Source organism: Candoia aspera, chromosome 5, assembly GCF_035149785.1.
Source record: "Candoia aspera isolate rCanAsp1 chromosome 5, rCanAsp1.hap2, whole genome shotgun sequence".
NCBI lineage: Eukaryota > Metazoa > Chordata > Lepidosauria > Squamata > Boidae > Candoia > Candoia aspera.
This window is the reverse complement of record NC_086157.1, coordinates 15,320,844-15,337,038: the sequence shown is the minus strand read 5'-3', so window position 1 is coordinate 15,337,038 and position 16,195 is coordinate 15,320,844. Positions and strand designations below refer to the sequence as shown.

At 42.3% G+C, this 16,195-nt stretch overlaps 1 protein-coding gene across 1 annotated transcript in view; it reads right to left on the bottom strand.

The window, feature by feature from the left end:
- UGGT2 (UDP-glucose glycoprotein glucosyltransferase 2) overlaps window positions 1-16,195 on the bottom strand; it is a 78,426-nt gene that overhangs the window by 45,676 nt on the left and 16,555 nt on the right. The window contains exons 6-10 of the mRNA XM_063304651.1: window positions 9,164-9,260; window positions 8,670-8,742; window positions 7,272-7,372; window positions 6,045-6,144; window positions 3,324-3,384 (exon numbers count right to left, since the gene is read on the bottom strand). Of these exons, the coding sequence (XP_063160721.1) occupies window positions 3,324-3,384; window positions 6,045-6,144; window positions 7,272-7,372; window positions 8,670-8,742; window positions 9,164-9,260 (432 nt within the window). The remainder of the gene's footprint in view (window positions 1-3,323; window positions 3,385-6,044; window positions 6,145-7,271; window positions 7,373-8,669; window positions 8,743-9,163; window positions 9,261-16,195) is intronic.

Sequence of the window (16,195 nt, the reverse complement as noted above, 5' to 3'; positions counted from 1 at the left end):
GGCTTTTATCATACCTGCATTATCACTATTAGGTTCTCTGTGTGCTGCGCAGAAAGCTGGGATACATAAATTGAAATAACAGTTCTATATTATATATTATATTGAATCTGATCATGGGATTTTGGTTTTAGACCCCTGTTCAAATTTGTACATAGTGACTACCCAGGGTACATCCTTTTTTCCCACCATCCATTCTCCATCACTAAAATTTGAGTGCGGTCCACACCACGAAGTATGGCCATGATAAAATATTGGGAGAAATAATCTAATGAGGCCACCCCTTCATATCATCAAGTGCAAAAGCTAAACAGTACTAGAACTACACAGTTGTTTGTTTAAAACAGGTTATCCAACAAGCCCAGAATAAAAACAAAAGGAAGTCTTCTTTAGCTGGGCCATAATCTGAAATATTATTTTAGTTTGAACATTTACAATCGTTCACATCACAGCTATTTACTCTTGAATTCTATTCTGACAGCATCTAATCACTATACACTTTAATAGCTTTAAAACTCTTTCCGATGCTGCATTTTCTATTCTACTTTCATTATCTTAGAGGAAAATCTTTCAGTTCTGCACAGCTGGAATCAGGCCTCTCCTGCTGTGTGGCTCAAAAATGTGTGTGACAATTTATTCTGAGGAACCACTGATATCTGAATAGCTGCCTAATTTATATTCGAGAGAGAGGGAGAGAGAAGGGAAGGAAATTGCTTTTTTATACCACTGTGTTCACATGTACTCAAAGCATCTTTTCATGTGGTACTTGGAGACAATGTTGCTGAAAGTGACTAGATTTTATTTATTTATTTGTGCCTTCAAGTCAGTTTTTGACTCCTGGAGACTGCCTGGACTAGTCCCTGCAGTTTTCTTGGCAAGGTTTTTCAGAAGTGGTTTGCCATTGCCTGCTTCCTACGTCTGAGAGTGACTGGCCCAAGGTCATCCAGCTGGCTTTGTGTCTAAGGCAGGACTAGAACTCACAGTCTCCCAGTTTCTAGCCTGGTGCCTTAAACCATTACACCAAACACAGATATAAATTAACATTCAGATTTATCCTAAAGGTCATTATCTATATTGACATAATTTACATTTCATTTTAGTGTTTCTCCTAAAACTATGTAATGTTTTTAACCCCATCAGGTGGCAGGTTCAAAAGAGGGAGTTCAAATATAAAAAATATGCATTTGTTGTTTTGATGTAATGTGTGAAACAGTTTAGATGTAATAGTTGAGAGAAGACTAAGTAAAACACTTTTTCATGAAAGATTTCACATCAAAGTGCATTCACATCTATTTTAGGAACTATTTAACTACTGTTACTGGATGATATTTTCAATACATTTATACAACTGCTATAGTCTAATAAAAATGGGTGACTTGCAGCAAGATTGACAAAAATACTCCAAACCTTAAAATACGAATTCACTTTAAAAAAAGCCTATTATGATTCACTCAACAGTAAAGGAACAAGCAGATACAAGAAATACACTGCAGACTAGCACTCAGTAGAGCAGCCATGAAGGCCTTGGAAAAGATATTCGAATGCTGTGATGTGTCTATACCTACATCAGAATCATGCAAGCCTTGGTATTCCCTGTGACACTCTATGGAAGCGAAAGTTGGACTTTGAAGAAGCGGGATAGGAAGAGTATTGATGCTTTTGAACTTTGGTGTTGGAGAAGATTCCTGAGAATACCATGGACAGCCAAGAAAACAAACCGATGGATCACTGAACAAATCAACCCAGAGTTCTCACTCAAGGCACAAATGACCAGGCTCAAATTATCCTATTTCAGACACATTCTCTCTGGAGAAGGCTCTAATGCTGGGAAAGGTAGAAGGAAAGAGAAGAAGAGGACGACCAGCAGCAAGGTGGATGGACTCAGTTACAGTGGCGATGAGTGCACTGTTGGGAGACTTGAAAGAACAGGTTAAGGACAGATCACCTTGGAGAAAATCTATCTTTGTGATCGCTAAGAGTCAAAAAAGACTTGTTGGTGCATAATCAATCAATCAATCACAATTCAAGGAAAAAATCTAGATTTTTTCCCCCTGTATTTAATCTAGATCAACCACCTAAATATCAGAAATTGAAAAAGGCATGTGTAAAAGATTATGGTACGTGCAACTTTAGAATTGTTCCTGTTCATTTTATAATGATAGGCAAGATTCAAGGGAAAGGGTCAAAGAAACATGCACATCTAGTTGGATTTGACAAGAGGCAAAAAGCAATGGCTTCATCCAGCTGATTTTGAGCATCATGAAGGCCAGAAAGCAGCAAGCTAGGACATCTCCAGGCTGGAGACAGCTGTATCAAAGCAAGTAAGGAATTTCTAGAACATATATATGGATAAGGAGCTTTGGAGTCCTACTATAGCTGAATACCAACATTATATGTCTAGACCCTCAGGTACCAGAAAATTTAAATAAACAGACCTGAATGACAGGGAAAAACCAAAATGGAGACCAAATATTTTACCTCCTATGTTAGGTTTTCTAAACATAGTGCCCTTCAGATACATTGAATTTTAAATCAATGTGTCTGAATATAGGATAATTTGAGCCTGGTCATTTGCGCCTTGAGTGAGAACTCTGGGTTGATTTGTTCAATGATCCATCGGTTTGTTTTCTTGGCTGTCCATGGCATTCTCAGGAATGTTCTCCGACACCATCATCTCCAAACAATGCATGCTCTGGTTTCCGATAATATTGCAGGAGATTTGGAGAATGCTAGGCTGAAGAAGGCTACCCAAAGAATTGAGACCATATAAGAAAAGGTAACAGCTATCACAAATATCAGAATATTATTTAAATATACTCATAAAGGGACACTGATGAGAGGTAGTGGTCAATACCATTGAAACATACAGTACTGAAAAAACAGAAAACTCAGAAGAACTATTCATTAGGAGCCAAAGCTTCTTACATCTTCAAAAAAGACCACTGCATAAATTCCCCAGTGCGAACAAAATGGTATGTGCTGCACCGATTTATGTTCAGCTTCAGAGGTCAATTAAAGCTGCTCAGCTTAGAGCTAAAGCTCAGCCCCTGAAGGCATCCCTGGAACATTAATGGTCTGATCTTTAGCACTCTCTTTAGGGGGAAATGTGGTTGTCCAACAGCTTGGCAAATAGAAGTATACATTATCCAGGCAGAAGGATGAGATGAGATAAAATGAGCGGTAATTTAATAGCAAGTTTAATTTTTTTCTAAAAAATGAACATGTTGAAATTCTTCCATTTTTTTCAAGGTGTATGAAGGCAAATACCTCCTAGTAGTAAACAGTAAATTGTTTCATTTCATATTTTAAAAAGGGTAAGAACCAACCTTTTGATTTTCCTCTATTTCTTTTCTCATTTGCTGGTTTACTAACACTCTAGTCAAGGATCTGGAGAAAAAAATGTGCAGAAATTGCTAAGTATAGTAATTGTTCTGTGTTTAAATATTTACTCATCAATAAAGTACTTCATGGCCCAGTGTGGATGCAACACTAAACTATAGTTATAGAGCTACATGGATGAATCTTGATCAGCCTTGGGCTCACATGCTCCTCTCTCCCCTCCTCCATACACTACCCTCATGAGAGTAGAAATACCAACTTCCTAGTTGAATTTAATGGCAATTTGCTACTACATCCAAACTGAATGTTTATTGTTTAAATCTTATTATATTATCAGAAGAAATGGGATTTACAACACAAGATTAACAACATTAAAGATTATCAACTTTATTTATGATCAAAGATCAACTTTAAACAAACACCACAGTTACACAAAGGGGAAAAAAGTAATGATTTTTAAAAAATAGATGTACTGTAGGGGCATGAAAAATAAAATTGGTACAAGATTATACAATATTAGATTTGGGGTCAGGGTCATACCATATTAGATTATCCAGAATATTCCCACAGATACTCTTGTGCACAAATGGCAGTTGAGCAAAATTTTGCAACTTCCTTTGATATACATGGAAACTTATCCTTCAGTAATTTATAAATTCAGTTCCTGACCTATCTGAATACTACCTACACTGTATCTCCATGGACACACATACTCTATATTGGGGTAGTTTTTCCCCTCTCCAATCAATTGGAGGGAAATGCATTTATTTTGGTCAGAGAAAAAGCAATCTAATGTCCCTCATAAATGGTGGTACGGTCAGGGAGCTTGCAGGTTTCTTATTATTGGGGAGGGATAGATCATCGTGGTCTTTTAATGACTGGTTATCTAATACCTGATCTCTTATTTTAACGTCTGCTCTCTATACCCAATCAATGACTGGAATGAAAACTCAGAGTGTTGCACATCTTGTTCACTTTCTTTCCCAGACTTCTGATGGTACAATATCAGAGCATTCTACTGCCCAGGATATTCCATTACAGATATCCAGTGGCCTATCAAGGTGGGTGGTGGAGATAGTGAGCACTCTGCCCAGGGTGCAGGCAATAAGTGGGGTGCTGCTCAAGGAAAAAGGCTAGCAGCTGGTGTGCAATCAGGTCACTGCTGCACGCTGAACAGCGGTTGGGCAGACAGTGGCAGTATAGCAGCAATGGAGGACAACAGTTGTGCCTTCAAGTCAGCTTTGACTCCTGGTGACCACTCCCTGCTTTCTTGGAAGTGGCTGGCCAGTATCTTCTTTCTAGGGCTGAGAGGGTCACCCAGCCAGATTCGTGGCTAAGACAAGACTAGAACTCACAGCCTCCTGGCTTCTAGTCTAATATCTCAACCCACTGCACCATCAGCAATGAAGGATGGGGTCTTTAAAAGTGATCCGCTCCAGGTGTCAAATATGCTAGGTACACCACTGCAGATATCAAAGTGGCTTTTTTGGAATAAATAAATTTATCAGCACAATTGAGCAAGAGATTACTGACCTCACATACATCAAAGGTGAGGCTCTCAGGGTACCTCTGAGGTCTTAAAAAACAAAAGTAGAATTGCTAATTGATGGCCATGTGTAAGTTTTTCTCTTTTGCACAGGATTTCTAAACATTATTCTTATGTTACAATCCAATATTCTTAAATTGAACTCAGTGAATCTGACTTCCAAGTAAATTGTCATGATACTGTACCTCAAAAACTTTTAGGGGAAAAAAGGACTTTTGATGGAAAGTTTACTCAATTTATATTAAAATATTTCTAAATGTTAATTATTCAATTTCTGTATTACACATACTATTGGTCATGCCTAATACCAAGAACACATTCTCACTGCTGCCTTGTTTATTTATTTATTTATCAAATTTTATCATTGCCCATCTCCACCCAAAAGGGGGGACTCTGGGCAGCTTACAACAAAAACAAAGTTTAAAATTCAGTGCTGTTAAATACAATAAATATGAATATAAACAATAACATGCCATCTCTGAATGACCAGGTGGAACAGGTCGATGTGATGGGGATCAGACGGTCCCTCAGGTCACCTGGACCCATGCCAGGTTAATTTAATTAATTTGTTCCTATACAAAGTTGCCGCAATAGTTCATAAACTATTGCCAGCTGGGTCTTGTAAAATCAAGTGAGCACAAAATGATATTTGGGATTCAAGGCATGGCAGGCAGTAGCAATAGCCTATTATTTGTTGGAACAGTAGAAAAAGGCATTTGATTCTTTTAGTTCATCTGTTGGGATCACTGTGAGGGTAAATGGGATAAGATCTGAAAAATACATTTAACATATAAAATACAGTAAAAAGCTCGGTATAATAATGTCAAAGCCTGATAACAGAGGAAATATCACAACATGTTGTCAGATGCCTAAGCATGTATGAAGTAGCATCTCTTGGAACAGAAAGCTGCAAAAATCTATCATTGCAACCTGAGGTCATATTCCCTAAATCTGGAGATTTGCAATGAATAGGCCATTTAAAACCAAATGTTCATAGTTACACGCTGGATTTTCTCATCTGTTTAATTTTATCAATTTTCATTCAGGCTTTTAAAAAAGGGATAACAAAAGACATCATCTCCATGCAAATTAAAATCAATTATAATGAGAAACAAGCACAAAGTCCAAACATTCATAAGACTATAACAGAAATAAATTGTACCTGGCCTTTACTGGGAAGTTCTGTGCGATGTCTTTCATTACTTTTAATGCATTGTAAACAGGGGTAGACAGAATTTGAGAGGCTGCTTGTAAACTAATATCTGCAAGAGAATAAAGCGTTGCCAAAGAACCTCAGTATTCGACTCAAAAACTTTGTAAACAAAACAAAACACCTTGTTTTGGATGACCTTGGGCACAGTGCTGGTGTTCACACATTGCAGTTAGTCATACAGTATTCAATAATCCTTAATTGTCTTGCTTCAGAAACTGTACTAAGCCTTAAACCAACCCCAAAGAAAGCATAGTAGGACTTAGCATGTTTTATGCACTCTAATCCACAGGTAAAGTGAACAGACAGACTATGATTTCTGAATATGGTTAAGGTTCGCTGTGTCAAATACAATCTCAAGTCATGTTCTGGGTTTGCACTAAACCAAAGGAAAAAAAATGACTCAATGCAGTGCATCACAAAAAGACACTTAGATCATACTTTGCTACAGTCTGAACTGGAACCCAGGAACAAAGTAAAAGCACAGATCAGAAGCACTGGCTGGTTTTCTATCCTAAGTTATATGAAATTTAGCTACCTAACTAGATTAACTTCAGTTGGACTAAGGCCAATAAATCTTAGCTTCTTCAATAAAGACTGCTTCCATATTTTCATTCTGCTAACCAATGCATGTGTAATATAAAAGTTATGAGAAACGATGACTAATAATGTTGACAAGGAGGAAGACAACATACCGTGTAACTGTCATGTTATTATGAAAAAAGCCTAATCTTCTGCAAGCTTCATGGTCAATTTCCCTCATTCTCAACATGTTGTGAATATGACAAAATAGCTGTTAAAGTGGCATTACAGTTTTTATTTTACAAAGAGAGCACTTCATGGATTACTCCCATGCCCTGTTAACAGCAACAGTAAAGATAACTTTTGCTATAGTGATTTCAGGCACAGAAGATTTACATAAATATTTTCTTCTTTCCTCCTCTTGGCACCATGACAAGGTCCAGCTGAACAGAAAGGTCATTCCTTCTTTACTTCTTGAGAAACTAATAATATTTATATTCTTTATAAAAATATTTTAGTTGTATACCTCCTGCAATTTCCTCTCCAAGAAAGAAATATAAAAAGGAGCACATAGACAAGGTCTGCAGCTGTACCATGGATATTATTACTGGCACATAGCATTTCACAAAGATGAACACCCAGTATAATGAGTAATACCTTGTAGTTCCCACAATTTCAAAGGCTCTGTATCGTCACTGCTTTCAATCAGGTATTTTCTCAACTCCTTCAGATTGTCTTTGAGATCAGGATAGTTCTGCCTGGTTTATAAAATATAAACAAAGTTAACATTAAAGAGCATTTATGTATAGTATGTTACAGATAAAGAATCACAGAGCTGGAAGGGATCTCAATTCCTGAGCAAGATTTATTTATTTTATTTTATTTTCTATCCCGCCTTTATTATTTTTATAAATAACTCAAGATGGCGAACAAACCAAATATTCCTTCCTCCTCCTATTTTCCCCACAACAACCCTGTGAGGTGAGTTGGGCTGAGAGAGAGTGACTGGCCCAAGGTCACCCAGCCGGCTTTCATGCCTAAGGCGGGACTAGAACTCACAGACTCCTGGTTTCTAGCCTGGTGCCTTAACCGCTCTTAGATGTTGCACTAGATGATCTTTCAACACTATAATTCTGTGACTGTTTCTAGTATCAAAGTTCTTAATTTTAATTTTTTATTTTACACCATGAAGAGATCTCAGTAGTCAGTAATGTAGGTTTTATAAATATAGTAGATGAAAATATTTGGGTGCTGCTTAAATTCTTGCTTAAATTCTCATTTGGTTTTTTTCTCTTTTTAAATGAGTTTTAGTTTTCTTGCAGTATTACTGTTAGAAATATCTTTCCATAAAGGCTGCAGCATTCCTTTAGAAATGAGTAATCTACCTTAGATCTTCCAAACGTTTTGGCCAATTCTCATAATTCCTTCCATATTGACTAGGACTGATGGGAGTTGATGTCTAAATTTAGTCAATAAAAAATAAAAATTGCAATGTTTATGTTACTATTAAGAGAAACTCTATTTATTATTATTATTATTAATTGGGGGGGTGCCTTTGAGTCAGTCTTGACTCCTGACAACTGCCTGGACAAATTTTCTTGGCAAGGTTTCGGATGTGGTTTGCCATTGCCTGCTTCCTAGGGCTGAGAGAGAGTGACTGGCCCAAGGTCACCCAGCTAGCTTTGTGCTTAAAGTGGGACTAGAACTCCCGGTCTCCCGGTTTCTACCCTGATGCCTTAAGCAGTACACCAAACTGGCTCTCCGATCCTTTTTAAAAAATATGTTTATTAAACAGAAAAGGAAAAAGAATTTAAAAAAAAGGAAAAAAGCAAATCAATAAAATTATTATATATATATATTGATCGTAACACTTATGCAACTGCTTAAGTTATATCCGTTAATTATATATCTCAAAACATTTGCAATTATTAATTCAAATTTATTTTATAACACATTTATAATTTCATAAATTGATTTTTCAGTACAATTCTTTTAACCTTTGAAGTATCATTCATTCAAATGTGAAATACAGAATTACGACTGAAATCAACTCACATTAATGTGTCAAAGAGAAATCCTTGGACTTCACTTTCCTTATTCTCTTCTTCCTCTGTTCCATTTCTTGTAGCTAAATATACATTTAAAAAATGACAATACATTCACTTTGCAGACATTGTTACAAATGACTTTTTCCCTACCCAAAACAAGAAAAAAGAAATTATAGACAGGATCCCAAATAGAAAACAGAAACAGAAGACTGTGATTGATGTACGTTCCAGCTCACACAGGTTTCCATCTACAAAAAATTACAGATATACATTACTATATTGATTCTCAGTGCCCGTGGCTACTTTTGCCATCTCCCCCAAAATGTAATAACAACCAACAGTGTGTGTCAGGAAAACAAATACTAGATGAATTACTGACCCAATAAGGCATTTTCCATTATCTTCAATGAGGCTATGCAAAAGTTTACTGCCTCCAAAATCTGAGACATATTTTGTCCTAATACCGTCTCCAGTTATACCACACACAAAAGAAAAATGTACCTTCAGCCTGCGATTCATCCACCGCTTTATATTCTGTACTCTTTATCGCAAGCTCCACACCATATCCAGACAAATACATCTTCTCAGAGCTTGGTTTCTGGATTAAGCATGCATGGTTTAAAAAAAAAAACACTGTTATGAAATCATTGCTAAACATTGGACTTCTGGGGAAGAAATGGCAAATGACCACGGCAGAATGAAGTGCTGGGGAATAGACCTGCTCTTTGTAATTCCTCTCCGGACCAGGAGAGGACTTGAAATTGCTCACAAGTGCTCCAGACAGTTGCTCCCTGCAAGTAGACTGCAAGACAGCAGTCTCCAGCAGGGTTAGAGCTCTGGGAAATGAGGGAATAGCCATCTTACTCAAACCACAGTCGGCACCTTCAAAAGGACACTGGGTTCACATACTTCCTTTTCTAATCACTTTCAGAAATTGCTTGTTAACTGCTTTTCAGCTATTAGCAACCTTTGGATCGATGCATTTTACAGCACTGGGTGAGTTGCCTTCAATCCTTAGCAAAAGAAGTTTTAAATACAAGTTTAAGGACTTAATTTTTTTTCTGAAATAAACAGGAAAAGGTGATTAAAACATTGATTTTAGAAAGTTACAAACAGACTAAGGGTCCAGATAAATTTAAAATAAGATTTTGGAATTAATTTTAATCTCCCCCTTTTTGGGTGATAGAAATTTGAAAAATAAATAAATAAAATCATAAAGAATCCTTCCCATGGGAAAATGTTTTTGTTTTGAATTAAAAAAAACATAATAAGATACAACTTTAACAATTGGACACTAGAGGGAACTAGAAGGAACTAAAGATTATAATTAAAGGAGAAGAACATTCAAACACAAATTACTAATACAGAATGAAGCAAAATATTTTAACATTGAACATACTGAAGGATATTTTTGAACAATGGACCCAGAAATTAATTTTAAGAGTGTCTGCCTCTATAGATAGACTGTGTTTAAAAGATACTATGGAAGAGGAACAAGTATTACCTGGCATGATTGAGACTGATTTGACAGTGGATTTAAAAATGACAGGCTACAAGAATGACATGGAAAAAGATGTTACACTGGACATACAAAAGAAACCAGCTGAATAATCGTAACAATGAAAAGGAATACACAAATAACAAACCAAGGGATTGAGCTGTGTGGGAGTGCCAGGCCATGGACAGTGCCTGCTTGGTCCCAATAAGTTTTAAAAATTCTTTCCAGAACCTAGATGTAAATTGTGTGCCCCTATCAGTCACCAAACAGGAGGGGGCACCGTGGAGTTTATAGATGTGGGTAAGGAATAGGCGTGACAGCTGTTGCGCGGAGGGGATGGACGCGCAGGGTATGAAGTGTGCCTGCTTGGAAAAATAGTCTTTTACCACCCAGATGACCGTTTTCCTTTGGCTGGGTGGTAGGTCTACAATGAAGTCCATGGAAATTTCCTCCCAGGGACGGGAGGGGCTTGCTACTTGCTGCAGCAGTCCTTGGGGCTTCCCCACCTTTCGTTTTGACATGGCACATGTGGGGCAAGCAGCGACATATTCTTTAACGTCCTTTCTGAGGGTAGGCCACCAGAATTGTCGCCTGATTAAATGTAATGTTTTGACGAACCCAAAGTGCCCAGCCGTTTTGTCATCATGGGAGCGGTTTAAAACTTCCGCTCGCAATGTCTCTGGCACGTACAGGTTCTTCTGTCTCCAGGCTAGACCATTCGTAACAGATACATGGTGTTTGTTGGTTTGCAACCATGTATCTGTCTCGAGGGCTTGAACGAGCCTTTGTTGCCAGTTCGGTGAAATTGACCTGCGGCTCCCTCCGTTGCGGGTGTTTGTGCTGGGGTGCGTTGGGTTCTTGTTTGGCTGCGCGTGATGGCAGGGCAGCCCAGCTGTGTGTCGGTCCACACAGTACCCACAATGTCCGATGCCTGGCTGGCATCCTGAGGCCGTCGGGAAAGAGCATCTGCTAGGAAGTTCTTCCTCCCTGGTATGAACTTTAATTTAAAGTTAAACCGGCTGAAGAATTGCGCCCAGCGTACTTGCTTTGGGCTGAGGCGTTTTGGAGTGCTGAGAGCCTCTAGGTTTTTGTGGTCTGTCCAGACCTCGAAGGGGCAGGAGGCCCCTTCCAGGAGGTGCCTCCATGTCTCTAGGGCTGCCTTGACTGCGAACGCCTCCTTTTCCCACACGTGCCATCTCCATTCCGTTTCGGAGAACTTGTGGGAAAGCAGGGCTTCAGCTGATTGTCAAAATCCCGCTGAAGCAGGAGTGCTCCGATGGAGAAGTCAGACGCGTCGACTTGCACAACGAAGGGTCTGGTGGGATCGAGGTGTTGCAGTACTGGCTCCTCTGTAAAGAGGCTTTTGAGGCGTTCGAAAGCCCTTTGACAATCAGCTGTCCAGTTCAGGAGCGCCCCCGGGTTCCTTGATTTACGTGTGTCTCCCAGGCCCTTTGTCCAGAGTAGGTCAGTTAGAGGTAGCACAATTTCTGCCAGCCCCTGGATAAAACCCCTGTAGAAATTTGTGAAACCGAGGAAACTTTGGAGTTGTCTCCTCGTGCATGGGTGCTCCCACGCCAGTATGGCTTGGACCTTACTTGGGTCCATCTCGATCCCCCTTGCCGAGATTCTATAGCCCAGGTAGTCAATTTGGTCCTTGTGAAACTCACACTTGGAGAGCTTGGCGTATAGCTCTGCCTTGCGGAGTTTCCTGAGCACTTGCTTTACTAGGCGTTCGTGCTCTTTTTCGGTCTCTGAATATATTAAAACGTCGTCGAGATAGACAAGCACCCCCTTAAATAAGTGGTCGTGCAGGACCTCATTAATTAACTGCATAAACACTCCCGGTGCCCCCGCCAACCCAAATGGTAAAACTTTATATTGAAAAGACCCCAGCAGGCAGTTGAAGGCCGTCTTCCATTCGTCCCCCTCCCGTATTCGTATTCGGAAGTATGCTTCCCTCAGGTCCAGTTTTGAGAATATCTTGCCCTTTGCCAGGTGGGCAAGAATGTCCTTTATTATGGGCAGGGGGTATTTATTTGAGATGGACGCGGCGTTCAACCCGCGGTAGTCGGTACAGAGCCTCAGTGACCCATCCTTCTTTTCCCGAAAGAGGACGGGGGCTCCGACTGGTGAGTTTGCAGGCTCAATAAAACCCCGCGCTAAATTTTTATCGACAAACTCTCTTAATGCTGCCAGCTCCTTCTGGGTCATCACATAGATTTTTGGCTTTGGTAGGGGTGCGCCAGGGACCAGTTCTATGGTGCAGTCTGTTTTTCTATGGGGTGGGAGCTTGTCAGCCTCCTTTTCGCCAAACACATCGGCAAACTCTGCATATCTGGCTGGCAGACCCTCCAGGTTCGCTGCCTCCAGATGCATCGAGGTAGTCGCTGCCCTCCCCATTGCAGCACGGGGAACCCGATCCCCTGTGGGTGCTTGATAGCGCCCATCCGAAAACGTGATTTCCCTGGTTGACCAGTTTATTCGTGGGTTGTGTTGCACTAGCCACGGGATCCCTAGGATGATTAGGGGTTGGCCCACTGGTGCCACGATGGAGGGCAGTCTTTCCTTGTGGCTGCTAAGCTGCAGCGCCACTTTGTCCGTGTATTGGGTGACCGCCCCCCCCCCGCCACTGATCCATCCAACTGTGTAAAAACAATATGGTTCTGAAGTGGATAGCAGCGGAGGTTTAGCGCGGTCGCCAGGTCCGGGTGCATAAGGCACTTCGAGCAGCCAGAGTCAATTAGTGCCCAAACTTTTTCCGTCTTCCCACCGTGGGTTAGGGTGACTTTCACATATAGGGTGGGACAATTTTCACTCACCCCGAAGTCGTCGCACCTCTTGTTTTCTTCCACCTGTCCTCTGGCGCTCCTTAGGGCAGGTGGCTGGCGTTTTCCGCCGGCTTGTCGTTGCCGCTTTCCTCGTCTTTGGTGCAGTAGGGGAAGTCCTTTGCCGCGGTTTCACCCGCCGCGACTGGCATTTTCCTGGGTGCTGGGGTTGGCTTGATTGGTGCCCTCCCCGAGCTGTCCCTCGCCTTCGCTTTCGGGCAAGCCGCCGCCTTGTGATCCTCCTTCCCGCACCTGAGGCACTGACCCTTTGTGAACCGTCGGTCTCTTTCCTCCTTCCAAGGTTGGGGTCTCGACTTCGCCGGTCCTGCAGCTGTGCGGGGTCCTCTCGCCGCCTCTGCCTGCTGCGCTTCCCTTTTTGCTTGGAGGAAAGTGTCCTGGGCGTCCTCTGCCTCTCCTGCCAGCCAGATCCACTCCACCAGAGTGTTGGGGTTATTTCTGCACAGTGCCCACCTGAGCACATTCAGGTTGAGACCCTCCTTGAACCGCTCAATGAGGGTGGACTGGGACCATACTTCGACCTTACCGGCCAGGGCTTGGAACTCCATGGCATAATCTGCCACGGAGCGCTGTCCTTGTTTGAGGGTTTTCAGGGCTCTCTTCGCCCTCTCCCTTTCCAGGGGGTCCCTGAAGTGCAGTTCCACTGCCCAGAGGAATTCATTGCAGTCCTCTAGTTCCAGGGCGCCTGCCTGGCATAACTGGACATACCAGTCGGCGGCCCGTCCTTTTAATTTAATTGCTAAGGCATTTACCTTGCCTTTCTCTGTTCGGAAGTAGGGGCCCCATTCCTCCATATAGTTCCTTGCGTTGGTGAGGAAAAAGGAGAGTTTTGTGGGGTCCCCATCAAACTTAACACCAAAGTCCTTGATCGCTGCTCTTGGTGGGCTCCAAGCCGCATCTGGGCATCTAGGTGTGCTTCGGGCAGTCGGGACTCCGTGGTCTTGACGTGGGGATTCCCTCCATTGGGCGTCGGGTGGTGTTGGTGCCATCTCTTGCCTGCTCCCCTTCGTTCCGGTCGTCTCGCCATTGGGGTGGGAGGGTGGGGTGCAGCCCATCTGGCGGGTTCCTGGAAGTGGACTCTGCTTGGTGCTGCATTGTCCTCTGGACCTCTCCTCCGTCTCTCTGCCTGGTGCGTCTCTGAGGGGGGGGTAAGGGGTGTCGGGCATTTGGTGCCTGGTCCTTCCGTGCCCCGGCTGTGGGATTCGTACGCCTCTGCTTACCTCTGGAGCAGCTGCTGCATCGCCTCCAGCTTTTCCTCGACCACGCTCAGCCATGCTGCCATTCGCGAGCCCTTCTTGGTGCGGTCGCCCCTCCGCTCTCCTTCGGTTCCTGACGCCGTGGATGATGGGACGTCCCGCGGTTCCTCCGGGGTTCCAGGCGATCCAGGTGAGGAACCCCCTGTCTCGTCAATGGTAGCCCACATGCCACGGGACTCACAGGTGGCGTTCGTCGTCGCTTCCCCCTCCGAACTTGATCCCGAGCTCACCTGGTCCTCATGCCGTCGGGGCCTCGGGCACCTTCCGTTCGTGGGGATGGGCGTTCTGTTGCCAGTCGCTGGGTAGCCGCCTCACCGTGAGATGCAATCTTCCATCACTAGCTTGGTTCCCTCACAGATTGGCTCTGGACTGCTGCTAGTGGAAAAATTTTTTTTCGATTCCCGTCTTTATGTCAGGGCAGCCTTGCTCCGAATAAGACACGGACTCACTTAAAGGGTTTAAGGATTTCCGGGTTTATTGAAGCAGAATGCATGCGGAGAAAAAGACGGGAATGCGGGTGTGGTATCAGGGTCTCCCGTTTATACCCCGGTGGCGGACCTTGTTCTCCTCCACCCCCTATTGTCCCCCAAGCCAGGTCCGGATGGGTGATTAGCGTTGGTATGGGTCCGAAGATGGGTGATTCGGGCGATCTCCGACGTTCCCCTTTGTCTCCTTGCCTTCGTCCGGTGCAGGTGCGTCCCCCGGGGTAATGGGTGGGAGTTCCCCCGATCTGTCAATGGTTTCCAGATCCTGTCCGAGGTGCGTTTCTATTGTCCTGTTGATTTATTTATGGATTTGGGTGCTTAAGGGATGATGTGTGTGTTTAAAGGATAATGGTTATCCCTTCCTCTTTCCTGATGTGCATGTTCCCCGTTGTGATGCACTTATGCCTTGCAACGGGGAACATGACAATATGGCTGCAAGAGCTGGACCATAAGGAAGGCTGAGAGAAGGAAGATAGATGCTTTGGAACTGTGGTGTTGGAGGAAAATTCTGAGAGTGCCTTGGACTGCAAGAAGATCAAACCAGTCCATCCTCCAGGAAATAAAGCCAGACTGCTCACTTGAGGGAATGATATTCAAGGCAAAACTGAAATACTTTGGCCACATAATGAGAAGACAGGGCACCCTGGAGAAGATGCTGATGCTAGGGAGAGTGGAGGGCAAAAGGAAGAGGGGCCGACCAAGGGCAAGATGGATGGATGATATTCTAGAGGTGACGGACTTGTCCCTGGGGGAGCAGGGGGTGTTGACGACCGACAGGAAGTTCTGGCGTGGGTTGGTCCATGAAGTCACGAAGAGTCGGAAGCGACTAAACGAATAAACAAGTAACTGATAATGAAATCACAGCTGGCATCTGATTTAATGATAAACATGAACTCTGATAACTTTTGAAAACCAAACTCTATTTATGTCCTACTGTCTTTGAAAATCTGAGCCAAAATTATAATAATCTGATCACATAACTATGAACACTAACACCCATCTTTGGAGACTTAATTTCCAAAAAAATAAAATAGGAACCTTGTACCACAGTGGATTTCTTATTTTTGTGAATGAATACCAGGGGCCAATTAATAAGATAAGAACATCACAAATGCCTCCTGGGGGCAGAAAGAGGAAAAGAGGTGAATTCAAGAAACAATGGAAAATAAAGATTCTAACAAAGCAAGAGTGAAGCCAATTATGTAATTCTGCAGAATATTCAGTTTTCCTATGAGTTACTTGATGTGGGTAGCTAATAATTCAAATGAATAATATTGTTTATTCACTTAGATCACATGAAATAAAGTATTCCCTGTAACTGACTTATCCTTGGCAACAGCATTCCCAAAGACATGGGAGGAACTACTGATTCCTTGACCAGTTGGTGTAACAGAACCTGTTTGAAAATTGAAGACCTTGAGCAAGACTTGTGTAGACATGATTAATATAGC